The 26,940-nt window shown below is 49.0% G+C and overlaps 1 protein-coding gene across 1 annotated transcript in view; it reads right to left on the bottom strand.

Moving 5' to 3' along the window:
* Nucleotides 1-26,940, bottom strand: part of N (neurogenic locus Notch protein) — a 129,825-nt gene that overhangs the window by 100,485 nt on the left and 2,400 nt on the right. Inside the window, exon 2 of the mRNA XM_086552880.1 lies at nt 1,958-2,036. Within this exon, the coding sequence (XP_086409006.1) occupies nt 1,958-2,036 (79 nt within the window). The remainder of the gene's footprint in view (nt 1-1,957; nt 2,037-26,940) is intronic.

A 26,940-nucleotide genomic window follows, 5' to 3' on the forward strand; every position in this document is an offset into this window, starting at 1 on the left:
GAGAGATGAGAGAGAGAGAGAGGAGAGAGAGAGAGGAGAAAAAGGAGCGAAGGAGAGAAGGAGAGAAAGGGAGAAAGGGAGAAAGAGAGAAAGAGAGAAATAGAGAAAGAAAAAAAGCGAGAAAGCGAGAGAACCAAAAGAACTACCTCCCTCCCCCTCCCCCCAACCAAAAAAATACAATAAAAAAGATCGCAGATGGATCTCCTCCTCGAATCCCGAACGAGCACAGCAGCTACTACTTAAACGCCGCCATATTGAGGAGGAGGAGATCGCAGCGAGGTAGCCCTGGGAAGACTCACGTTCCCACGAAAGCTCATTCCCTTAGGGACACTTCAGGGGTGCGTATTAGGGCCGATCTAAATGTATTTAACCGACCAACAGGTGCGTAAGGGGCGGGCGGGGAGACAGAAAGGGGGGGGGGATGAGGGGGGGAAGACTAAAAGGGATTATACATATAAACTGATAAACAGATGTCGAGATGCGCCACTTGGACGGAAAGATACTATGAATATTATATATACTATGAATATTATATATATATATATATATACATATACGCATACGATAAACAAGAAGAATGAAGAAAAAACACGCAATGAATTAAATGAATAAAAAAAGTGAGAAATAGATAGAATTGTGACAACAGCCATAAAACATTGACGGACCTGCAACGGGGACAGGAAATGATTGCCAATCCCCCGTCAAGGCACCGCAGGGAGACGCGCACAAGCATAAACAAAGACAATTGCCGCAAAGCAAAGAATATAGAACCGCATCACAAACAAACTCATCCATCTCCTCTCGCTACCCCTCCCCCTCCCCCTCCCCCTGTCCCCTTAGAGACTCCCCCTACCTCTTAAAGACCCCCCTCCCCCCCTCACAAGCAGGACACACAAAGGGCCGGCGTGCTCTCCCACAATAACAGTCTCTCAGGAGATAAATTCGCCAATAACAGCGTCCCGCGGATGGCCTTCTATTTAACCCCTTGTTTACACACCTCTTGGCCCGGGACTCCCGGGGAAGGGAGGGGAGGGGAGAGGAGGGGGGAAAGTTGGGGATATGGGAGGTGTCTCGTGGGTGTACTAATCCTGCAATCTGGCCAAAGACAACAGCCGCTGCATGCCGCAAAACCAGGCGATTCTCACGAGCTAGTGGCCTGCCCTCGGGACCACCTAAAAACTCTCGATTCAATTACGTGCATGTTAGACGCGGAGGGGACGAGAGAGGGGAGAGGGGAGAGGGGAGAGGGGAGAGGCGAGAGGGGAGAGGGGAGAGGGGAGAGGGGAGAGGGGAGAGGGGAGAGGGGAGAGGGGAGAGGGGAGAAGGGAGAGGCGAGAGGGCACAAGCCAACGGTAGCAGCAGGTTGTGGGAAGACGGGACAGCTGGTTGCTTCCAGGTCCTGGGAACGGCTGAGGGGAGGTGAAACACTTATACGGAAGGAGGGGAAACAGAGACAGAGAGAGAGAGAGAGAGTGGGGGAGAAAGAGGGTGAGAAGTAATGAGAGACAAGTGAGGGGAGGTCACCACTTCATTTATCAAGTTACGTGTTTGTCGAAGTGTCGCCGGACTATCCCACGGTAGCTGCCCCGACGATCGCCAAGTCAATTTGCATACCGCTCGTTAAAAGCCTTAAAATGGACTTCGCACCGGCCATTATGTACGAACTCCCCCGTCAAAAAAGGGGCTTAATCTGTGCCGTAAAATCCCAACGCAACGCAATGCAGCCAGTCGTGGCGGGACGAAAATGGCAAAAAAGACGAAATGAAAAAAATATGAGAAAAAAAGCCACATGATTCATTTCCATAACAAATCCACACTGGGAATAATTACTATATATGGAAAAAAAGATGGAAGTGACAAAAAGAAAGAAAAATGAAAAAAAATATATATATAAAAATTATGACGAAGACGATGATGATGATGGTGATAAAGACAATACAAGGAAATGAGTACTTACTCGCAATAAGATTCGGCACCGGGGTTCGACAAGCAGACTCCGTTGTTCTTGCACGGGTTGGGGGAGCAGGATATAATACCTGGAATGAGGAGAAACAATTCATTAATTAAATAGAAAAAGAGAAAAAATCACAAGAACATTTACATGGAACAAAAAAAACATATATTTATTTGTATGTATGTATGTATGTATGTATATATGTATGTGTATGTGAATCTGTATGTGTATGTGTATGTGTATGTGTATGTGTATGTGTATGTGTATGTGTATGTGTATGTGTATGTGTATGTGTATGTGTATGTGTATGTGTATGTGTATGTGTATGTATGTGTATATGTATATATATATATATATATATATATATATATATATTATATATATACATATACATATACATATACATATATATATATATATATATATATATATATATATATATATATATATATATACATATACATATGCCAGTAAATCAATAAATAGACCACTTCACTTTCTCCTATGGATTACGCACACGCCTCCATTCACAAAATACCGAATTCACACGTCGTTTAACATAACGGCCTGGTTTCCCCACAGCAACATCCGAAACCTATCATAATCGCAGAGGAAAAGCCGATGAACTGTGACCAACACATACACCACTTACACCAGGCCAATACGACACTTTATTAGCGCACGCTGGGAACCGCGACCACGGCCACATCACACCTTTCACTCACGGTCGCACAATCTCGCTGCTTCACGCCCGCGCCCACGCCCATGGTCACCCACATCTCCCCACCCCAACGTGACAACCACCAACACGCCCATACACCCTCCCTCCTCCTCTCCCCTTAGACCCCCCCCCCCCCTCCAGCTCACAGGAAGGATAATAATATTGGATCGTAGTCTCCTATCTACCGTGCTATTACCTGGGGGGGGGGGGGCTACGGGGCTACACAATACACGCGTAGCCTACTTGCTTTTCTGTCCTCGGTCCGGCCGCGATGACACTATCATGCCGGCCTACTCTATCATCGACCCCGACCCCGTTATCTCCCCTCGCCTCATTCCATCATCTCTCAATCGTGAAATTTACCTCGCGTCCTTCCCCAACCCCCTCTTTTTTAACCTCCCTCTCTACCCCCTCCTCTCCTCCCCTCCCCTCCCCCCCCCCCCCTCCCCCCCTCTCCCCAGCCAACCCACCCTCTCCCCAGCCAACCCACCCTCTCGCCACCCAACCCCGCTCTAACCTTTGTCTATCCCCTTGCATATTCTATTTCCAACCCCGCACGGCCGGTGATATTTCCGAAAAAGGTTGGGGGTTGACATGGGCACCGGGCAGCCCTGGGTGTCTCGTAATCATGCCATGAACATCTCGCGTAATTGCTAAGCCCAAGCCGTTCATCAGTTATTACCTTGCCTCCCCACCCCCTCCCACCTTCCATTCCCCTCCCCGCCTGGTGAACTGAAGGGAGGGAGAGGGAGGAGGAAGGAGAGGAAGTGAAGAGGGAGAGGAGGAGGAGGAAGGAGAGGAAGAAAAAGGAGAGAAGAAGAGGAAGAAAGAGTAAGACGTGGAAGAGGAGTAGAGGAAATAAAGAAAAGGGAAATGGATAATAGGGAGAAGGAAAGGGTGGGGGAAGGAAATGAAATAAACGTGAGAATGAAGGGAGGCAAGGGAAGAGGAGAGGAAAGAGAAGAAGAGAAAGAAGAAGAAATGAAGAAGGGAGAAAAGGGAAGAGCAGGAGGAGGAGGAGAGAGGAAGGCGATACAATCACAAGAGAAATTATACAGAACGGAGTGGCGTCCTGATAGGAAGAAATCAGGCGTCGCTGGACGAAGGATGTGATATGAAGCAGCGAGCGGGTATGAGGAGGTGGATACGAGGAGGCGGATACGAAGAGGTGGGTATGAGGATGAGGTATGAGGCAGCGGGTACGAAGAGACGGGTAAGAGGCGGCGATTACGAGGAGGGAAAGGGGAAAGGGAAGGTATATCGAGGTTTATGAGGATGGTGTGGGCAACAGCCGCAGAAATTAGGGGGCGCAGGCGGTGGGTTTGGCTGGTGGAAGATGTTGGCTGATGTTGAATGGGCCATTTTTGTGGGCGGGCGAGAGGGCATAAAAATCCAAAAAGAGGAAAGAGGGGGAGAGAGAGGAGGGGAGTAGTGAGAAAGAGAGAGTGAGGAGAGGGAGAGAGAGGGAGAGAGAGGGAGAGAGAGGGAGAGAGAGGGAGAGAGAGGGAGGGAGGGAGGGAGGGAGGGAGGAGAGGGAGAGAGGGGGGGGGAGAGAGAGAGGAGAGAGGGGAGAGAGAGAGGGGAGAGGGGAGAGAGAGAGAGAGAGAGAGAGAGAGAGAGAGAGAGAGAGAGAGAGAGAGAGAGAGAGAGAGAGAGAGAGAGAGAGAGAGAGAGAGAGGAAAAACAAGAGAAAAGAGAAAGACGGAAACAAGAGAAAATTGATTAAAAGAGAAAAGAAAAAAAAACATAAGGAAGGAAGAAAGAAAGAAAAGTAAGGAAAGGGAAGGAGAAGGAAAGCGAAAGGGGGGAGGAGGGCGTTCGCGCGATACACCTCTGGCAGGCGTCGTGCTGCGAGGCCCCCCCCCCATCACCCACCCCTGCGTCTACCCCCCTCCCTTCCTCCCTTCCCTCCCTACCCCCTTGCCCCATTGCCTCTCGCTCTTCAAGAACAATCGGCGATTATTACTCCGAATTTAAGAGGACGGACGATTATTTGAAAAAAAAAGAAAAGAAAAAAATATATCGCGCGATCGAGGGGGAAAATTCCTATAAAACACCGAACTTGATAACAGCGTGACATGGCCTTTCAGCAATATTTTTCTTCATTTTTTTTCTTTCTTTCTTTCCTTTCTTTCTTTACCTTCCTTCCTTCCTTCGGAGATATAACTCTCTCAAGTACGTTTGACCTCCGTGCATCTCGCGTGCCCCGCCCCGCCGCCGTACCCACACCCCCGCTCCCCCATCCCTCCTCTTTACACTCCCCTACTCCTCCCTCCCCCCCCTCTCCTATCTCCCCTACACACCCCGCCCCAGACGCCAGGTCACGGTGCAAGATCCAGTCTACAGGTCTCGGGTCTCTCCTCGTATGCCACAACTATGGAACCTTGTCGGAGCCACGCCTGTAGCACTGTCGCGCGCCCACGCCCAAAAGCCCTATCTCCTGGGAACAGAATAGGCACAAGCAGATAAGCGGCCACACAAACAAACAAAAAATACACACACACACACACACACACACACACACACACACACACACACACACACACACACACACAATTACACACATACACACTCACATACTCTCTCACACTCAAGAGCACCCAGAAGAACATGTACTCATCATTCAAGATACTAATTTATCGTTCATAAAAGAGAAACTTAAAAACAGGTTTGCATTACCTTACCGTTCAACACTGGATGTAATAATTATAAAAAAGAAGAAAGACAATTGGAATACCTCTTATCAACACAAGGAAAATGTCTGAGAAACAACGAAGCAATATTAAAAAGATTCTTTCTTTATTTTCCAGGCAAAAAAGTGGATGGCAAAGAACGGGGGGAGGGAGAGGAGAGAGAGAGAGATGGGGATGAGAGGTGGGGGGAGAGAAGGGAATGAGAGGGGGAGAGAAGGGGATGAAGGGTGGGAGAGAAGGGGATAAGAAATGGGATAGAGGTGGAGAGCGGGAAGACAGAAGAGGAATAAAGATGGGGAGGACTGAGGGAGAGAGGGGGAAGAAAAGAGGAGGAAAAGAAGGGTAGGAGGGTGGAGGAGATCGAGGGAGGGGAAGGGAGGGGAAGGGAGGGGAAGGGAGTGGGGAGTGGAGGAAAAGACCGAGGGGTGGGAGTAGGTGAAGGAAGGGAGATGGGGTATGGCAGCTAGGCAGGGGGTGGGAGAGGGTACGGTGGGCTAGCGTGGGGTACGGTAGAGGGGGCGAGAGGGGGAGTGGCGGAGGAGGAGGAGGAGGAGGGGGGGGGGTTATGACCCAGTTTGGCCCAGTATTGCAGACTCTCACACGCATCCACACCGTTCTCACCGCCCCACTCTTGCCCGATCCCAAGGTAGTCCGGAACCCAAAAACAAGAACAGCTATATGACTTCCAGCTAAATATACATACAAAAAAAACAAAAAAACATACACATATACTTCCAATTATTTCGATTTTTATGGAGTACATAATCACCAGCTCTCTTCCCAAATGATCAGGTTGAACGAGAGAATAGTCTTAAAAAAAGCGGTCAGAGGAGCATGTGTAACAAGGGATTGCATAGTGCACTACACTCGTCTCTCTTTGGTTCCCTCGCTCTCTAGGGTCTCGATGCCCGTCTGTCTGTCTGTCTGTCTGTCTGTCTGTCTCTATTCAGTCTGTCTGTCTGTCTGTCTGTCTGTCTGTCTGTCTCTATTCAGTCTGTCTGTCTCTCTTTTCTGTCTATATAGACTCTCTCGCTCTCTTCCTCTTCCCCCTCCCTCTCCCTCTCCCAGCCCCCCTCTGCTCTCCCTCTCCTTCTCCCTCTCCCTCTCCCCCTCTGCTCTCCCTCTCCCTCCCCCCTCTGCTCTCCCTCTCCCTCTCCCTCCCCCCCTCCCCCTCTGCTACTGGTGAGAAAGAGATGACATTTGGAAGATCCGCGGAAGACTTTTCGTGTGAAGGACTTGAACGAGGAAGAGGTGAGTGAGAGTAAAAAAATGAGGAGAAACAAAGGAACAGAGATTAAAATGAGGAGAGGAAAAGAAGGCAGATTTGGTGTGGTTGTGGCAGTAGTAGTAGTAGGAGTAGTAGTAGTAGTAGTAGTAGTAGTAGTAGTAGTAGTAGTAGTAGTAGTAGTAGTAGTAGTAGTAGAAATAGTAGTAGTAGTAGTAGTAGTAGTAGTAGTAGTAGTAGTAGTAGTAGTAGTAGTAGTAGTAGTAGTAATAGTAATAGTAATAGCAATAGTAGTATTAGTAATGGTAGTAGTATTAGTAGTAGTAATAATAATAGTAGCAGCATAAGTAGTATTAGTATTATTATTAGTAGTAATAATAGAAATAGTAGTAATAATAGTAACAATAGTAATAATACTAATCGTAGTAATAGTAGTAATAATAGTAATAGTAGTAATAGTAGTAATAGTAGTAATAAGAGTAATAGTAGTAATAAAAATAATAATAGTAATAATGATAATGGTAGTAATAAAAATAAAGGTACAATACTACTACTACTACTACTACTACTACTACTAATAATAATAATAATAATAGTAGTAGTAGTAGCAGCAGTAGTAGTAAAGGAGGAGGAGGAGGAGGAAGAACAAAGACAGCATCGGAAACAACCACAGAGGGCGAAGAAGGGCTGACGAGGGTGATTGATCAACAAAGATGAGGCCGAGTCGAGCAGATAGAGGCAAGCAAGAGGGGGAGGGGGAGGGGTGGCGAGTGAGGGAGACGTGTCAAAAAGAGAGGCTGTGTCAGAAGGGTAGGATGTGTCAAAATGGGGGAGACATGTCAGAAGGGGAAATAATATGTCAGCAGAAGAGGATGTGTTAGACGAGGTAGTTTCTAAAAGGGAAGATGTGTCGGAAGGGGAAGACGTGTCAGATAGGGGACGATGTGTCGATAGGGGACGATGTGTCGGAAGGAGAGTATGTGTCAGACGGCGTTGGAGTAGAAGACACCGGAGCAGCAGCAGTAGGAGCAGCAGAGGTGTCCCCGCACACCGGCGGGACGGGTTTAGCCTGTTCCAGAACCTCGCTCACTATGTGGACTGCATCACAACGTGAAACGAAAGGATGGGGGGGAGAAGGGGGTGGAAGGGATCCTGCAACATACTAGGGCCTTACACGTGCAACACATTCTCGTTTTCGACATATCGCTGCACCATTTCTTAACACAACGACTCTACGCATGGGGCTGCCTCCTCCCAGAGCCGAGCAATATCAACAGCATCTACAAGGACCACGCGGGGTATTGGAGGTGAGTGGGTGCTCGCCAGAAAGCATGGAAGGTCTGGGAACAATGGACGTTTTTTTCCCCCTCGCGTCCTCCAACCAGCGCGGATCCATCCCGTGTCCGCCCAGCACGTGGCTGACTATGCAGTACTCAACCGCGCCCTGCTCACATACGCACGCACGCACACACATGCACACACGAAAAACGTATACGCACTCGTACTCGCATAAACAGACACAAAAAACGTATACGCACTCGTACTCGCATAAACACACACAAAGAAACGTATACGCACTCGTACTCGCATAAACACACACAAAGAAACGTATACGCACACGTACTCGCATAAACACACACACAAAAAATATAAGATCAAACACGAGTTCTGCAATAACTCCCAGGCACAATGCGGTACCACATGCGTATCATGATAATATCAGACATTTATTACAGCCACCCCAGCCCACACAACCAACCGCAAACTACCGCGTTGCTTACAAGTACCTCACTCCATTCATCTTTCTCCCCCTTTCCTTCGCACCAAAACAAACGGGGATAATCCCCCCAAAATACGCCCACTGTCTTAAAAAAAAAAAAAAAAAAAATACGCCCACCGCACAGGATATTTATACCATCTCTTCTTAGTCAACCGAACATACGGGAGCGACAAACCGGATGGTAACCACTTGAACCGGACGCAAACCATCCTGGATCGCCCACGAATCTGCAACCAATCACTCCCCCCTCTCCCCTCTCCCCCTCCCTTTCCTCCATCCCCATTATTCTCACCGAGTATTATCTCAATGACTATATTTCTCTCTCCATTTCCCCTTAGTCCTTTTCCATTTCTATAACCGGGTGCGACCCACAATAGAAACAAAAATGTGTATATATATATACACACAAATCACCCGCTCTCCCTCGCATCCGGCTATGTTGCATGTAGACGTATGCAACATCAGTTGATTCCTTTTGTTGGCCGAGCAGCTGGCCAGGGACTGAGTCAAGTGTGAGGCTTTTGCAGTGCTCGTCATGCGTGTATATTTTTCCAGTTGCATCTGTGTGTTGGCTGGCCGTCTCCGGATTCTCACAGTGCGACTGTGCATATGGGTCGCTCTTTCTCTGTGTGTGTGTGTGTGTGTGTGTGTGTGTGTGTGTGTGTGTGTGTGTGTGTGTGTGTGTGTGTGTGTGTGTGTGTGTGTGTGTGTGTGTGTGTGTGTGTACGGATATTTGTTTTGGTCTTTGTCCGTGTGCAGGTCTGATCACTTTTAATAAAAAAAAATACATCTAGGTGGCGATACATCATTAATCATACATCAGAAGAATCTCGTTTTTCTTTCTTTCTTTGTTTACTAAATGTCAAGTCTTCCTTTTAGCAAAGAGGGGACTCAACGTACCATAAAATTATTTCCCAAAAAAATCCAGACGCCCTTTACCGCTACAATGAAAAAAGTCGAAGCCTCCCCAGCGGAACGCGAAAAGCGGAAAGAGGAATCGTGAGAGCGCCGGAGAAAGGAAGAGCGCGTACACACACACACACACACACACGCGCGCGCCCGTACGTACGTCCGAGCAGCAGCGTACGCACGAGCGTGGAGCGGGCGAGCGCCAAAGGTACGTAGGCTCGGCGGGCGGAAATGGCGGATGTGCGGGCAGCGAGGCATAGCTCCCGTGGCCGCGTATTCGCTGCGCGTCAATCCGCACAATTCGCCGACCTGAATCCCGTCTACCCTTTCATTATCTCAAGGGGGGGGGGGGGTATCATTCTAAAATATGGGGGGGAGGAGGGGGGCTGAATCGAAAAATCATGACTGACTTATTCTCTTCTCTCGTGCACATGATGTCGCTGCGAATATCCGCTTCGGATGTAGTGAGCGGTGTTAAGTAAGTAAGCGAGTCTCTCGATTCTTTCACAATCAAATCTAAGAATAAAGTCACAAATGCAAAAATAAAAGCTCAAACCACACGCATTCACAGGCAACACCCAAGCAGGATTTGAAACATGACCCACATCCACATCCACACCTACGCGAGCACAATATCCTGGTGTAAGCGGTCGACGCCACAGTGGAAAAGGGAAAGGTGCGCGTCGCCTTTGTTTACGACGAGCCCACCAAATTGTAAACAAACTCGTGCGTCGCGTCCGGTCGAGTCCTAGATGTCCCGTGTCACCCATCAACTCTCTCTCTTTGAGACTCTTATTTATTTTCTTTTGTTCTATTACTTTTATTTTTCTTCATTCATTTATTTTCTTCCGTTCTATTGTTTTCGTTTTCTTCTTCATTCATTCATTTTCTTTCGCAATATTTGTCTTCTTGTCTGTCTGTCTGTCTGTCATGTGTGATTCGTTCATCCTTTCTCTCCCTCTCCCTCTCCCTCTCCCCCTCCCTGTCCCCTCTCTCCCTCTGATGTACTCGTCCAACAGCCAAGACTGTGACGGAACCGCGACGTCGTAAGAACATGCGGTTTGAGTGTCACAGACCTCCAACACGCCGACGTAAGGAATGGGACACACGGCCGACATGTCAACGCTGCATCTTGATAAACACCATATATCAAGGGCGGGAATAGCAGCCGCCTGGACTACAGCTCCAAGTATGTCTTAATTGGCGATGGGGTCTTATCGGCATGCATTTGATAATGGCCAGAGTCGTTTTGACTTTAATGGGGGAGGGGGTTGAAGGTCAAGCACGTTAACAAGATCGCCGAATTCTTACAAAAAAAAAGTCTTAAATTCCGTAGCACAAGTTGGTTCTCCGAAATACACGAGAAAACAAATAAACGAAAAGAACAACAAAACTCCGACGCATACATACATACATAAAACATGTCCATGCATATAAGTATACATAGGCAGGGCCCTAACACATACGTCCGCGCATAATATACATACGGCAAAACACACATCCCCACCTTGTTACTTTCATCACCCTAATAATCGCACGTTGCAAAGGTGCTCATTAGGAGCCGTAATGAAGGCGGAGGGTATTTAACAAGCGTGCGAGGGGCGACCGGTAAAGCACTCACACCCACGGTCGTGATCAGCTCGCGGCGCACTTGCTCGGTTGCAATTGCAGCCCCGAGAGGAACGCACGGTGGCAGAGCCGCCTCTTGTTTCCCACGCTCACTCTCCGTGTGTTTTACGGGTCGTTATAATTAAAATCTGGTTCTTTTTTATTTATTTACCTTTTTTTGATAATCGATGGTTAATTTCGGCGGTCGGCGGGATGATAAGGGCTGGGTCTCATGCACAGGTTTACAGGCTAAGTGGGCAAAAACGCTGTGCGAAAGTAAACGCTGGGCTATAAATTTATGCTTTAGGTAAATAAAGAAAAAAACGAATGGACGAAAAAATAAATGTTGTATAAAAACCATCAGTCTCCATCTGTCTTTTATACACAGGCAAAAAAGGGAGTATCTCATTAAGAGAAACTCCGCTGTCGCCGTCGCTCAACGGGTTTAACGAGTCATGATAACGAATCGGTGCCTCGGTCAGCAAAACATCCATTACCGGTTTGCAATATGTGCACTCATCGCGCCCACATAAGAAAGGTTTTATAATTCGACATAACAGTTCTATCTCCTGGCAGATAATCAGCCGGATTAGCCCCTCGCGCCACAACTGCCGCCTGTGGACAAGCGGATCGCCGATCATGATGTGGGTTAACCTGGGCCCGACGCCACCTCTTAACGGGGCTTCCGAGTCGCTCCTCTAATGGACTGCTTTTATCTCCACCTCCTGGAACCGCTCGTCACCCCGACCTCGGCTCTCGCGTCTGGCATCTAATTCAGACTTTTATTATTTAGAGATGACAGCGTCCCCTTCTTTGCAGGGGCGAGCAGAGCGCCCCTGCCTACCCCAGATGCGTCGACGTCTAGTTTGGGAGCGTCGAAACCCCTTGAGCCGCGTCCCCGCAGGCGGTGTCATCTCAACGCCACAAGAACACACACATTAAGCCCCTGGTGGCGCTATTCGAAGGGCCTGGCGCTGGTGCAAACTGTGGGAGGAGCGCGGGTCTCCCACACCGCCGCCTCGGGGAGACAATACATCATAGGAACGGGTTCTCTCTCTTGCCAATAGAAGTTTGCAATCACCATCGCTGCGAGGCTGGTCATGACCAATCCAACCCGGCCCTGTGTTTACTCCCCCCACACTCCTACCCCTACCCCACCCCCTCTCTCCCCAGCTACAGGATCCCGCTTCCACCTCTCTGCCATAGCGAGAAGTCCTCCTCTCCTCTCTCAGGAGATGAGGACTTCACACATCTGGCTCAGCATTTTTCCTGTACGTATCCAAACCCCTGCATCGTGTCGCGTCGAACTAATGTCATCGGGTCTGGCTGGCTCTTGCGTGTTGCAGCAACGGCAAAAATGGACCATGGCCGAGGAGCAGTGCCACCCCTTGCGCAAGAGCCACGAAGCCAGGTCGAGCAGCGAACAGGTTGCGGCGGACTCGTCGGCGGCGGAGGCGGCGATGACGGCCAGGTCCCAGAAGCGAAATCCAATCTACCCATAATACCTCATGCCAGGGACCGCCTTCGTTTCCTGTTCCGAAAGCCGTGCGTGCAATTGCATTATCATGCGCTTCGTCTTTCTCTCGATCTATCAAATCAATCAGGTCACCTCGCCCATGCCGCTTTCTTTCCATGGAAAAGGTGAGAGAGAGAGAGAGAGAGAGAGAGAGAGAGAGAGAGAGAGAGAGAGAGAGAGAGAGAGAGAGAGAGAGAGAGAGAGAGAGAGAGAGAGAGAACACACACACACACACACACACACACACACACACACACACACACACACACACACACACACACACACACACACACACACACACACACACACACACACACACACACACACACACCATCACATGCCATCTCTAAGCAAAACACCAATGGGAACGCACATATCCTCTGAGCAAATCTAGAAATAACAAAGAGAGCGCCATGATGAGTCCTCCCCTTGACCTCGGAGCGACAACCAGCCTTGCTAAAGTGAGATGTAGAATCATGAATGAAAGCATAAATCAAGCGGCGCATCAGCCCACGTGTGACCGCTGCCCATAACAAGGCGTCGTTTTGTGAGAAGATAACCCCACCCCCCACCCCCACCCTCCTCCACCGCACCTCTAACCCCTTCTTCCCTTGCTCGAAAACCCACAGGCCAAGCGGGTACCACAAGCACAAACAAGCATTACCTGTACCACAACTACACGGAATAATGAGCCGGCCCGTAACTAGTTTCCCGTGGCCCGCGGCGGGTCGGGTAATACCCACAATTACATACACTACCCGGGCCCCGGCACTCTGATCTCCCGGGTACTGCTCTACCGTTCCCACAAACCCTCCTCCTCCTCCTCCTCCTCCTCCTCTTCCCCCCCTTCCCCCATTCCCTCACCCATTCCCCATCCCCCTCAGCCACCGTCTGTCTCTGTCTCTCTCTCTCTACCACTCTATCCACTCTGCCACCCTTGCCCACTTTCCCGCACCATGACACCACCACACTAACTTCCTCCATTCACACCTCGCTCACGACAAGCAAAACTTACGGATCAAACACACCCTCTCTTTTAATGAAATCAAAACGACAAAAAAGCAGAGACCCCAAGAAGAGCCTAAATAATATTGGGGAAAGCGAGGATCTAAAAAAAAAGAACAATAATTGATATAAATTGAATGCATGTAGGTATGCCTCTCACACCATTACCTAAGTTCTTCACCACACTCTCCGCATGTTAAAGCGATCAGGTCGCATTTTTATCGTGCCCGCTCCAGGAGAGACAGACAGACAGATGGCATATGCACATGCCGGGCACTGAAATGCCATCACACACATGCACTATTCGGCGGCAATAAATGCCTAAATGATTCTACAGTGTTCTAAACTCACTCCACCCCGGTTAATGCTACCCCCCCTCCCCCCAACTCCTTCTACCCCCTCCCTTCCCCCCCTATCCACAAGATTAACCACGTGACCTGAGGTGACCGCTTGGCCTTTTACCTGACCCCTTTCGACCTTATTCCTCACACAGAAGGTGGGGGGATGGGTGCTAGGAGGAGGAGGAGGAGGAGGAGGAGGAGGAGGAGGAGGAGAGAGAAGTAGAAGGAGAAGGAGGAAGAAGTAGAAGGAGGAGGAGGAGGAGGGGGTGGAGAGGGAAGGGAAGAAGGGGGAAAGGGAGGGAGAGGGAGAGGGGGGTACCTGTCACCCGATAACCTCGTGACCAAACAAACACTTGAGCGTCCAGTGATGAGGATCATGATACGCTAGAGAGGCTTTCGGGATGACGCTTATATCGTAAAGATGGCTCACGCGCCGAAAATTGTTGAAAAGGCTTGCAAATGAAACAGAGACAGATCCTCATCGTCACGAACATTACCGACGATTACGATAACGACCGGTATAATTAAGATCCTTAATGAGCCTCATCAGAGATAATGAACATTACTTTAGAACAAAACCGTGTGTGTTACTTCAGAAATAAATACAACCGTAAAAAAGAAACATATTTATGAGCCAATTACCAAATAAAATAAAAAAATAATAAAAACAAGGACTCATCTAAATATAAAAATATAAAAGCCTTCCCGGAGAAATTTCGCACCCTCGAGACAGCCCTGGGTCAGCGGAGGTCAGAGGAAGTCGGGAGAGAGGGGAGGGGGAGGGAGGAGGAGGAGACGGAGCAGAAGAAGGAGAAGAAAAGGAGGAGGCGAAGGAGGAGACGATGGAGTAGAAGAAGGAGAAGGAGAAGAAATAGAAGGAGAAGGAGGAGGAGAAGAAGGAAATGAAAAAGGAGAAGGAGAAGGAGAAGAAGAAGACGAAGGTAAAGGATAATGGGGAGGAAGAAGGGGGGAGGAGGTCATCCTGAACATCCGGGACCTCACCTCGGATCCTTTACATTGTCTCCGCCCACGCGAAGGATCCCTGCCTGGCCAAGGACCCATCATCACAACAGCCTAAACGCCTGTCAGAAATGGGTACGGGTGGGGTAGGGGTGGAGGTAGGAGGAGGAGCAGGGGAGAGTAATAGATGTAGAAGTAGAAGAGTGTGCGGAGGAGTAATGCGAAAGGGAAATAACAAAAAGAAAGATTAATAAAGCAAACTAAGGAAGGAAAAACAGCACAATACGCGCAACAGAGAGAGAGATAAAGAACAAGCAGGAGCAATAAAAAATAAACACAGGAGCAAATACGTAAGTGAGGCAACAAGAGAACAAAGAGCGACAAGAAATAAAAAACTACACAAAAGTTCAATGCCAGGACTTCGATAGACGCAAGAGAGGAGCCTCCCCGACCCCCACCCCATCCCGAACCTTCTATACAACGCTGATATAAAGACCACAAATAATGAGGCTAGCCGAGGTTAGGTTTGAGCAAGCGGAGGTCAGGTCAAGAAGCCAACCTCGCCTGACACAAACCAAGCGCAGAAAGGAAGCTCCGACTTCAACACCCGTGCAAGGCCTATGAATGGCACCCTTTACACTCACTCATATCTCCTGCATGGCATATAAAAGTCTGGAGGAGGAAGGAGAAAAAGGAGTGAGAGAGTGAGTGAGAGTGAGAGAGAGTGAGAGAGAGAGAGAGAGAGAGAGAGAGAGAGAGAGAGAGAGAGAGAGAGAGAGAGAGAGAGAGAGAGAGAGAGAGAGAGAGAGAGAGGTAAGATAAAACGAGAAGGAAACGAAGAAGAGAGAGGCGAAAAAAAGAGCGAGCGAGCAAGCGAGAGAGAGAAAGAGCGAGAGACAGGAAGGAGGGTAGTTAGAGTATAGGATAGAAAGTGCGAAGGAGGACGCTAAGTGTCGGTCCTCTCTCACCCTTTCCCTTTTCACCCTTCACTCGGCACACTAGATCGTGTTTCAAGCAGCGTTCCACCCCAAGTCGACCCGGGTCAAAAAAATTATCATACTCCTACACTCGCATCTCGCTAATGAGGTCGGGGGTCGTATGGGAAGAGAGAAGGGGAAGGGGGAGGGGGGAGAGGGGGAGGGAGAGGGGGGGAGGGGAAGGGAGGGAAGGATGGAAAAAGGGGGTTTGGGAGTAGGGTCGAAGGATATGCTGAAGGGTCAGTGTTTGGTTGGGGGGTGGGGGATGGAGATAGGGAGTGTGATGGGGGGGGGGGGGGGGCAGGTCATCTGAAGGGTAATTTTTGTGTTTGGGTGATTTTGAGTGGTACAATTTTCCTCTCCGTCGTTCTTGTTTCTCTCTTTCTCTCTCTCTCTCTCTCTCTCTCTCTCTCTCTCTCTCTCTCTCTCTCTCTCTCTCTCTCTCTCTCTCTCTCTCTCTCTCTCTCTCTCTCTCCTCCTCCCTCTCTCTCTCTCTCTCTCTCTCTCTCTCTCTCTCTCTCTCTCTCTCTCTCTCTCTCTCTCTCTCTCTCTCTCTCTCTCTCTCTCTCCCTCCCTCTTTCTCTATCATAAGGAAGCGGAAATCCCATGATAAATTTCTAGTAAAAATGAAAGTCATGAATCTTAAAAAAAATCTTGTATATACATAAGAGTATCAAATCCGGATGTGACGTAAATAAATAAAATTCCTGAGACAGAAATGAAGAAAAACGGACCTGCTTTACACGTGTCCTCCCATCATGATTTAACATTTTATAATGACGTTTGCATATAAGTATACAGGGTATGTATGTATCCATGATGCGCGATCCATATACATACGAGAGAGAGAGAGAGAGAGAGAGAGAGAGAGAGAGAGAGAGAGAGAGAGAGAGAGAGAGAGAGAGAGAGAGAGAGAGAGAGAGAGAGAGAGAGAGAGAATGGGCTAGGCTAGGCTAGCTTCTCCCTCTGGCCTTTAGCCTGCAGCGCGTCGTGAGCCTAGGATGATAACCTGACTAAGAGCCTGCCCCTAGTCCTACCCCTTCCCCTGCCCGCCCTGCCCGCCCTGCCCGCCATGCCCATGCCCATGCCGCGAACCAAACCTCCCCTGTACCTCTGCCAAGCTCGACCAACACGTCTGGGGTTCCAGTCACCCATCACTCAACGCATCTCGGGGAAGAGAAGACCCCCGGTCGAACCAAACACACAAACAAACACACACACAATTACTCAACCATAAGACCAAATACATCTCAACCAATCAACCCTCATAAAAAAATAAATACCGAGACATGAGTAAACGAATGAACGAAAGAAAGAGAAGAAAGTTTTTGTAACACAATCAAATAGCCTGAACTGCATTCCCCATAAGATAGGGAGGGTGGAGGGAGGGAGGGAGAGGTGAGGGTGAGCTAGAGGAGAACGAGAGAGGGAGAGTGAAAGGATGGGGAGAAGTAGAGGCATAGGGAGAGAGAGCAAGGAAAGGGCGATGGAGAGGGAGACGGAAACATGGAAGGCAGATAGAGCCAGGGAGAGAAGAGGAGGGAGAGGAGGAGGAGGATGAAAAGAGGGGCGGAGGTAGGGTAGGGTAGAATGGGGTGGGGAGGAAGGGGGGTTAAACAGGAAAACGAGACAGCATCAATCGTACAGATCACGGCAATATCTGAAATGTACGAGCATGTTTCCTACACAAGCAGACCGGCGCGTGGGAAAGTGCAAGCGCTTGCCTTCATCTGCGAGAGGTACGGGTAGGGGTGAGGTGGGGTGGGGTGGGGGAAGGGGATGGTGAGGGGGATATGAGGAGGGCAGCAGAAAGCAGCGGCGAGGGATGGGGGTGGGTGCAGAGGGGGGGGGAGAGAGAGAGAGAGAGAGAGAGAGAGAGAGAGAGAGAGAGAGAGAGAGAGAGAGGGAGAGAGAGAGAGAGGAAGAGAGAGAGAGGAAGGGAGAGAGAGGAAGGGAGAGAGAGGAAGAGAGAGAGAGAGGAAGAGAGAGAGAGAGGAAGAGAGAGAGAGAGAGAGAGAGAGAGAGAGAGAGAGAGAGAGAGAGAGAGAGAGAGAGAGAGAGAGAGAGAGAGAGAGAGAGGAAGGGAGAGAGAGGGGGAGAGAGAGGAAGAGAGAGAGAGAGGAAGAGAGAGAGAGAGAGAGAGAGAGAGGAGAGGGAGGAGAGGATGAGAGAGAGAGAGAGAGAGAGAGAGAGAGAGAGAGAGAGAGGAGAGAGAGGGGGAGAGAGAGAGAGAGAGAGAGAGAGAGAGAGAGAGAGAGAGAGAGAGGGGGGGGGGGGCTACTGCAACGCCAGTGTGCATTATTGGGCAAGGAAGAGGAGAAGGGGTGGGAGAAGTTGGAGAAAGACAGAGAAGAGCAAGCGGGAGAAAGATTGAGAAACAATAAAAAATGAAGCAGAAATAAGTAATAGAGACAGATAGATACATACATAAGTAGGAAGACAGACAGACAGATAGATACAGATAGATAGATAGAGAGAACTTTTACAACGCATAATCACCCGAAATCAACAAAACGACAAAGAAAAGAAAAGAGAAAGAAGAAAAAGAAGAGAAAAAGAAAAGAGAAAGAAGAGAGAAGAGGAGAGGACCAAGAAACCACTCATCGATGACGTCACCAGAGCCCAGCCACAGACGCGCGGACGAGAACAAAACGTTGACCTTGTGCTAGACCTTATGAAGACCCGAGCCCCCGCCGTGGGAGTTTTAATTCCGTGGCAGGGAAGTGAAAAAGAGGGGGGGGGGAAATTGAACACCGAAAGAAAATACGATTATCAAGTACCTTTTCATCTTAATCATTATTTTTTGTTTTCTTTTTTCAAGCGCTGTAGGTGTGTATATGGATTTCTTTTGCTTGTTTGTTTTGTTTGTTTGTTTTGTTTCTTCTTGGTAGTGGTGCCGTCTACGTACGTACAAAAAAAAATGCTCGCTCGTGGAGACCGAAGTCTCGAAACACCTTATTAGCATGGGATTCGTTGTCAAAATTCTCGAAGCTACATTCGAAACCTGCTCGAACGGCTCATTTGACGTGAGCTGGACATGAACCCACTGGGAGTCTGGCTGTAAGAAGGGGGTCGCGATGGAGCCAGGTGGTTGCCAACGGGGGCGACAGGGGAAGGGGAAGGGGAAGGGGGAGACGGAGGGAGAGGGAGAGGGAGAGGGAGGGAGAGGGAGAGGGAGAGGGAGAGGGAGAGGGAGAGGGAGAGAGAGAGAGAGAGAGAGAGAGAGAGAGAGAGAGAGAGAGAGAGAGAGAGAGAGAGAGAGAGAGAGAGAGAGAGAGAGAGAGAGAGAGAGAGAGGGAGAGAGAGAGGGAGAGGGAGGGAGAGGGAGAGGGAGGGAGAGGTGTGTAGGATGTAGGAAAGAGGGAGGGGGAGAGCCACATGTCACGAGGCACTACGGCTGCTAACAGTGCCGCTCTTCCTTCCTTCCCGCTCCCTTACCTTCCATCCGACCATCCCTCACCCCTTCCACGTTGCCCCCCCCCTCAAAAAAAAAATAATAATAATAATAAAAATCACATATTAAACCCTCAAAAAGCACGACGACGCCTCAAGAAGACACGAGATAGCGCCACCCACCCCCACCCCCACCCCCACTCCCACAGCCTTCTCCGCCGAAAACCCCGGCCGGATGAATGAACGTGGGAGCCGGCTGTCTAAGTGGTCGTGTCGGGTGCCGGCTTCCCCTCCCCCTTCTCACCCACCCCCATGCCCTCCCACATGTGGCACACTTGACACTCCACAGATGGCACTTGTTGGCGTCACGTGACCGCCTCCTCACCCCCAACCACTCGCCGCTTGGGCATCCCACTCTCAGCCAATCAGGAAGCCCCGGGCAGCGTTCCTTCTCAGCCAATCACAGCGCGCCGTTCCTCCCCGAGATTCGGTCTACCCAAACACTTAATTTAAAGAGAGAAAGAAAAAAGAGGAAGAGACGCTACTTAATACAAGAAAGTAATCGAAAAATATAGGAGAAAAAGAGAGAAAAAGAGAGAGAAAGAGAAAGAGAGAGAGAGAGAGAGAGAGAGAGAGAGAGAGAGAGAGAGAGAGAGAGAGAGAGAGAGAGAGAGAGAGAGAGAGAGAGAGAGAGAGAGAGAGAGAGAGAGAGAGAAAGAGGCTCTCTGAATCCTTCTCATCTGCGTGATTGGTCAATTCTCCAACGTAATTTACGCAAATACATGTTCAAGGATAATGAACTCTTGAGAGCCAACCTTATGAAGCACCAAGGGCCAGATAACACGCGAGATCCAGCGTGCTGCGCCGTTATCACAAACCTGAAACATCGCTGCCACTGCTGAGGCCTAGGCAATCGGAAAAAAAAAATTGAGAGATATAAAGCGCGCTATAAAATTCAAGTCTTTTACTTGACAGGATTTCCTACGTGAAATAATGTAAGACTAGGAAACTTACGTGAAAACGGGATATGACTATGCATTTTACATACAGACTGACACATACAGAGGCATAAGGGCAAGCAAGAGAGGGGAAGCGTCGGAGGCATGTGGCAGGGAGGAAGGGGAGTAAGGAGAAGAGGGGAGAGGGGAGGCTCCGATGTCCCCTAGACGCGGGTTTGAGGGGAAACCGAAGCGAGGGAAGTGGTTTTGGCGGGAAAAAGACGCGCGCTCCTCGCTCTTCCTCCGCCGCCTTTAATAAACCACCAATTTCATCATTTTCAAACGCGCCAACAAATTACAGCCACGCAAAACGCACGCATAACTAATCTACAAATCCTTCCCTAATCAAATAACTAAAAATAACGCCATCACACCTCCGCCATGTGCTTTAAAAATTAAAATGCGTACGTATACTCTCCACGATAGGAGAGACGCGACAGAGCCTCCGAGAAACGACAACAGCTGCACTTCCTCTGCGTAAAACCCTTAGGTGGAGCGTTGTAGCGATGTATAGCGGCTGGTGGCTCGGGTGGCGGGTAGCTCTCCTTCCTCTGTCCCTCCCTCTTTCCTCTCCTTATCCAGCCCCCCCCTCCTCTCATCTTGTCCGTTCCTTATTCCCTTTTCCTTTCTTTTGAGCTCTCTTCCTCTCCTCTCCTCTCCTCTCATCTCCTCTCCTCTCCTCTCCTCCCTCTCTCCCTCTCTCCCTCCCTCCCTCCCTCCCTCCCTCCCTCCCTCCCTCCTAGCCCCCCCTCCGAGTCGGTTAGGTAGAATCAACAAGTGTGTCCCAAGCGTGCTGTGCTCCCCGGGACGAGCCCCCACGCGACCGACCGGCCAGCCAACGCTCGCTCTCTCTCGCTCTCTCCGCCTCTCGAGCGAAAGAAAGAAGAGGAAAAAAAGGGGGGAAACAGGAAACAAATATAAAAATCCGCACCAATTCTGTATCATGTGACCGCCAGCGTGTCAAGGGGGAAAATACGATTCGGAGAAGGCCAGCGAGCGAAAGGGGGGTATTATAGAAAATAGGTGTTGATCGCCGACATTACACGAAAAGCGGGTGTTTGCGTCGAGGCGTGGGAACGCAGGTGGTCGCTGGCAACCCGCCAAGACGCACGTGCACGGCCGGACGCGTCGCCACCACGTGCAGGGCGGGTTTTAAAGGGACGCCGCGTCTTCTCCTTCCAACGGCCTTATTGTCCAAGGGGAAGGGGTTGGCGAGGGAGGGCACGGGGGAGACCTACACGAGGTTTAAAGGTCCGGCAAGAGTGAGTTGTCAAAGGGGGAGGGGGGTTGTTTGCCCGTCCGGGAAGGATGTCTTTCTTGGCTAGACATACGGAGATATTTCAACCTCGAATGAAAAAGTTTTCTCGTCTCCGAGTACGCCTGCCTTATCTTTCCTTATCTCGCCCTATCCCCCACCTCTCTCTCTCTCTCTCTCTCTCTCTCTCTCTCTCTCTCTCTCTCTCTCTCTCTCTTTCTCTCTCTCTCTCTTTCTCTCTCTCTCTCAACCATGAAACTAATTCACCAAGAATCTCGAACTTTAACCTACTCGCTCGCATCCAGCGCCCCTTCAACTCATCCAAGGTTAGGAGCAAGCAAGCCCATCACGAGCGGGAAAAAAGCCTTAACCCAGGAAAGAACGCGGGTAGTTCCATTAGAAACTCCCCCCCCCTCTCTCCTGAGAAAAAAAAAACGGGCGCAAAACTCCTGTAATAGAACGCAGGGACGGCGTAGGAAGGGGGGAGGGGGGATGTGTGGCTGGAGGAGGAAGAGAGGGATTCTGGTAATAGGGTGGAATGAAGATGGATCACGCAGGAAGGTGGGTTAGAGTAGGGGAGGAAAAGAGAAGGGGCGGTGAAGGGAGGGAAGGGAAGGAAAAGAGAAGAGGAGGGTGGAGGGAGGGAGACGCTAACCAAAATCAACGAGCATTTTTCTTTTTACTTCTGCGAAATTGACAAAGTACAGGGAAAATCTTGTCTAGGCTTTTCTATATCAAACCTCACTAGAAATCGATTCAACTGAAATCTATCTAATAAGCCATGATAAAAGAGAGAGAGAGAGAGAGAGAGAGAGAGAGAGAGAGAGAGAGAGAGAGAGAGAGAGAGAGAGAGAGAGAGAGAGAGAGAGAGAGAGAGAGAGAGAAAGGGAGGAAGAGAGAAAGGAAGAAAGAGAGAAGGAAGGAAGGGAGAGAAGGAAGGAAGGAAGAGAGAGAGGAAGGAAGGAGAGAAAGAGAGAAGGAGAAAGAGAGATAGAGGAAGACATAGACAAAGTACATAGTCCCACCTGCACCTCGCCGGGAGATGCAACGAAAGCCGATCCGGCCTGGGCAATATTACCGAGCAGGATGGAGATACGGTGCGCACAGGAAGCTGTTGGGCGCAGAAGCCATGGAAACATCCGCCACAAAAAGGACCAACGCGATCATGTGCGTCAATAGTGCACGAGCGCCCGTTCATACAAAAGGTGGCAGGGTCATAGAAATGGCATGTGTGAATGGGTAAGTGAGAGTGAGTGAGTGTGAGTGTGAGTGTGAGTGTGAGTGTGAGTGAGTGTGAGTGTGAGTGTGAGTGTGAGTGTGTGAGTGAGTGAGTGAGTGAGTGAGTGAGTGAGTGAGTGAGTGAGTGAGTGAGTGAGTGAGTGAGTGAGTGTGAGTGTGTGAGTGAGTGGCGTATTTGTGTTTATATAAAAATGTGTATACACAGACATGTAAAACGAGACAGAAACCAAATCCGGTAAAACACACACTATAAAAAATACAAATATATTTCGACATCCATCCGTCTTATCTCCTAGTCCTGTATCAACCTAAGCCTTCTTCAGACGGCCGCCAAGACAACAGGCCGCGGACGAGAGAAAGCCGAGCGAGAGATAAGTTCCGGAGCAGCTCTTTGTCCAGCCACGGGTATCTCGTAAAACAATCGGCTGTCGAGATACCCTTATCGGGCACACGTACACCGTAGCAGATAGTGCCAGGCCTCCCCCACACCCCCACCATCCCCATTACCCCAACAACCGCGCCTCTACGACCCACCATCTACACTCCATGTGTCTGGGCTTGAGATTTTTCCTGCTGGATGCTAAGATGGGCGAAGAGAGACGAACGGAGAGAGAGTGGGAGATAAGGAAGCGAATGATGGGAGAAGGACGGAGGGAGGGAGAGAAGGGGAAGAGAAAAAGAGAAAGAGAGAGAGAGAGAAATGAAAGTCGCGAGAGAGGGAAAAAAATAATAAAAGAAGGCAGAACACAAGGAAGAAGAGGAGGTGAAAGAGAAAGACGATACACCGGACGAGACCCAAATGCGAAAGGCATGGACGATGCCACGAACAAAGCATCAAATCGAAGGCCTCAATCACCATCTTGCCCCCCCCCCTCCCCCTCCCCCACCTTCCCTCCCCTTCCCTCACCGGGGGCCCAGACTCTCCTCTCCTCAGAACATCTCCATCTCTCATCGCGACCACCTGCATCCCAATCTGAACACCTGATTCCCACGGCTTCCTCTTCCCCATCCTCCTCCTCCTCCTCCTAGTTCTCCTCGAATCCCAGTTCTCCCGTTCCCCAAAATTGGCCACTTCCTCGCTGGACCAGAAAGAACTGGCCAACACAAAGGCGAAGGTTATCCGATAAGGGGGGAGGGGGCGGGGGAGGAAAGAAGAGGGGAGGAGGGGAGAGAGAGGGAGGGAGGGAGGGAGGGAGAGAGAGAGAGAGAGAGAGAGAGAGAGAGAGAGAGAGAGAGAGAGAGAGAGAGAGAGAGAGAGAGAGAGAGAGAGAGAGAGAGAGAGAGAGAGAGAGAGGAGAGAGAGTGAAAGAGAGAGAGTGAGGGGGAGAAGAGGAGAGAGAGGGAAAGAGAGAGAGGGAGGGGGGGAAGAGGAGGAGAGAGAGAGAGAGAGAGAGAGAGAGAGAGAGAGAGAGAGAGAGGAGTTGGAGGGGGGAAAGGGGGAAAGGAGGGGGGAAAGGAGGGGGGAAAGGAGGGAGGGGGAGAAGGGGGATCGAGAGCACCCCTCTGCTTGGATCGCCCGCGGTTGTGGATGGTGTCACATTCCGTCACAGCGATGATGTCTGGAGGCGGGTCCCGATCCTGAGATTGGATTATGGGGCAACAGATGTCATCGCAAGGGCCAGTCCCTGTGGTAACACCTGAAGGAGTCCAAGATGTACGCTGCATATGCTTTTCACAAGAAATTGGACATAAGGGATGTAAATATGTATATAAATGTATATTTAAATTATATATCTATATCTATATAAATATATATCTATATATATAAATATATACACACACACACACACATATATATATATATATATATATATATATATATATATATATATATATATATATATATATACACACATTTGCATGAGATGAGTAAAAAGATGTTCCATTTTTATTGAGTTTCCATAAGTTCATAAGACCAAATAAGCTAAACTCACCCATATACACCACAATTAGTTACACACAAATGCAAGGATAAACGCTTTAAAGTTTTAATACACATCCCTTCTGGATCCCACACATGATATCCCCTGGACGTGATCCTACAGCCACGGCCGCGTCCTGACACCTAATCAGAGCCGAGCGGGGGAAGGGGTGTGGGGTGGGGGTAGGAAGGGGCGACAGGAGGAGCGCCCATCTCAAGTAGCCTGCGGTGACCCTCAACCCCGCCCAAATAACTCAATCTCAGCGCCTGCGACAGAGCAAGCGACGACTCCCCCGGGGACACGCCAATCACTTCCCTGGCCTGAGTCAACGTCAATTACACTAATACTCAGAAGCTAACGCCGTCCGCTAATGCCACTCAAATAACACGCAGCTCGGTAAACACAAGAAAGATGGAAATATGGCCGTAATGCACACATCACACACACACACACACACACACACACACACACACACGAGTTGCGCTTAATAGACGGCGATCTGGGAATTATTATTTTTTTTTTTTTTACATTTTTTCCCCTTCTTCGCGTTTCTTTAATGCGCTCGTAAATATCCTTGACTGGAATCAATGCTCGAACACTTACACACACACTAAGTGACGGCATGGCACTTACACACGAAAGGTGACTTAGTGCTATTGTTTAAAGATCAATCGGCGGGGTTAATGTGCAGCATTTTTGCGGGCGAGCAAAATGACACATACACGCACACGTACACGAACACACACACGCACACAAACGCGTGCATACGGGCAACGCGGACCTCACGCTCCCGCCTCCGAAGGTGCAGAAAAAATTTTCGTCAATTTTCGCGCCCGCTTCGCCCATACCCACGCCCACGCCTCGACCCTTTATCCCTTTCTTTGGCGACCGAAACCGCCCACTCCCGTAAGCCCACCTTCTCACGACTCTCGCCTAACCTTTGCGGCCACTGCGGTCGTCTTCGGCGGAGACAAAACCGGAGACTGTCGATAAAGATGGTCTCAGAGGTGTGTATTAATAATTCTTCTGGAAACCCGTACCTATAGGCCTATGCGAAGATAAGTTAAAGAAACCTGGCAGTACCTACTCCCAATGAGCGGCTCTCCTGACATCGGAAGTCGAAATCCTTACAAGGTCAGCACGAATACGAAATAGTTCAAAGAAGACATGAAAATGGACACCCCAAAAAATAGTAAGGGTAGAAAATGGACACCCACACAAGGTATTAACGGGGAAAATGAACACCCTGAAGATATTAGGAGGTGGGGGGAGAGGGGGAAACGAACACCCCCGCAAATATTAGGGAATTAAGAACCAGTTTTCCTTTCCGCCCCCGCCCCTCCCCATCTCCCTCCCCCTATCCACTGCGACTATGGCGGTGCGATTCCGGGCGTTGGAGAATAAGGTTGTCCAGACGTAACCAGAAGCGACCCTGCGGCGAGCGGTGGCGATGCGGCAGACCAACGCTCTCCATGTACCCGACACACAACCCCGTGAGAACATATCCACATGCAAAATATCGGGACATCCTTTGGAAATCTAACCCTGGCCATTGAGACACAGTGAACACAGGTCCATAAACCAACGCCGGGATCCTTCTGCCCCCCCCCCCCCCATTCGGTTAGCCTCTCCCTCTCTCTCCCTCTCTCTCCCTCTCTCTCCCTCTCTCTCTCTCTCTCTCTCTCTCTCTCTCTCTCTCTCTCTCTCTCTCTCTCTCTTTATATATATATATATATATATATATATATATATATATATATATATATATATATATAAATATGTATATATATATAAATATGTATATATATATAATATATATATATAAATATGTATATATATAATATATATATATAAATATATATATAAATATATATATAAATATATATATATAAATATATATATATATATATATATATATATCCCTAATAAATAATTATAATATTGAATGATGTAATGATGATAATTCATTCTCTCTCTCTCTCTCTCTCTCTCTCTCTCTCTCTCTCTCTCTCTCTCTCTCTCTCTCTCTCTTTCTCTTTCTCTTTCTCTTTCTCTTTCTCTTTCTCTTTCTCTCTCTCTCTCAGGAATACCACCACTCCCACCTCCCTCCCCCATGCCGTGATTCCGGCACGCTGGTTTAGGTCATGTTTCCAAACGTCGGTCGTTCGGCAAACACAATCCGGCCTCTGCTGTTTTTCACGTTCGTTAATTAGTCTTGATTTACGTATTTACGGTGCTAGTATACAATACACATACATCATTTATTCCAGACGTTAATTGCGATTTGGAGTGACCGAATCGATAGTTAGAATAAAAAAAATAACCTAAATGCTATGAACATCGACGTACTTCAATTAACTCGACAAACACATACATCACAAATAAGCCCAAACGCAAAAAAAAAACAATGAATGTGTAACCACCTACAGCACATTCGACATCAC

This window comes from Penaeus japonicus, unplaced genomic scaffold (assembly GCF_977035675.1).
Source record: "Penaeus japonicus unplaced genomic scaffold, GWHDUDI00000001_assembly GWHDUDI00000027, whole genome shotgun sequence".
Classification (NCBI taxonomy): domain Eukaryota; kingdom Metazoa; phylum Arthropoda; class Malacostraca; order Decapoda; family Penaeidae; genus Penaeus; species Penaeus japonicus.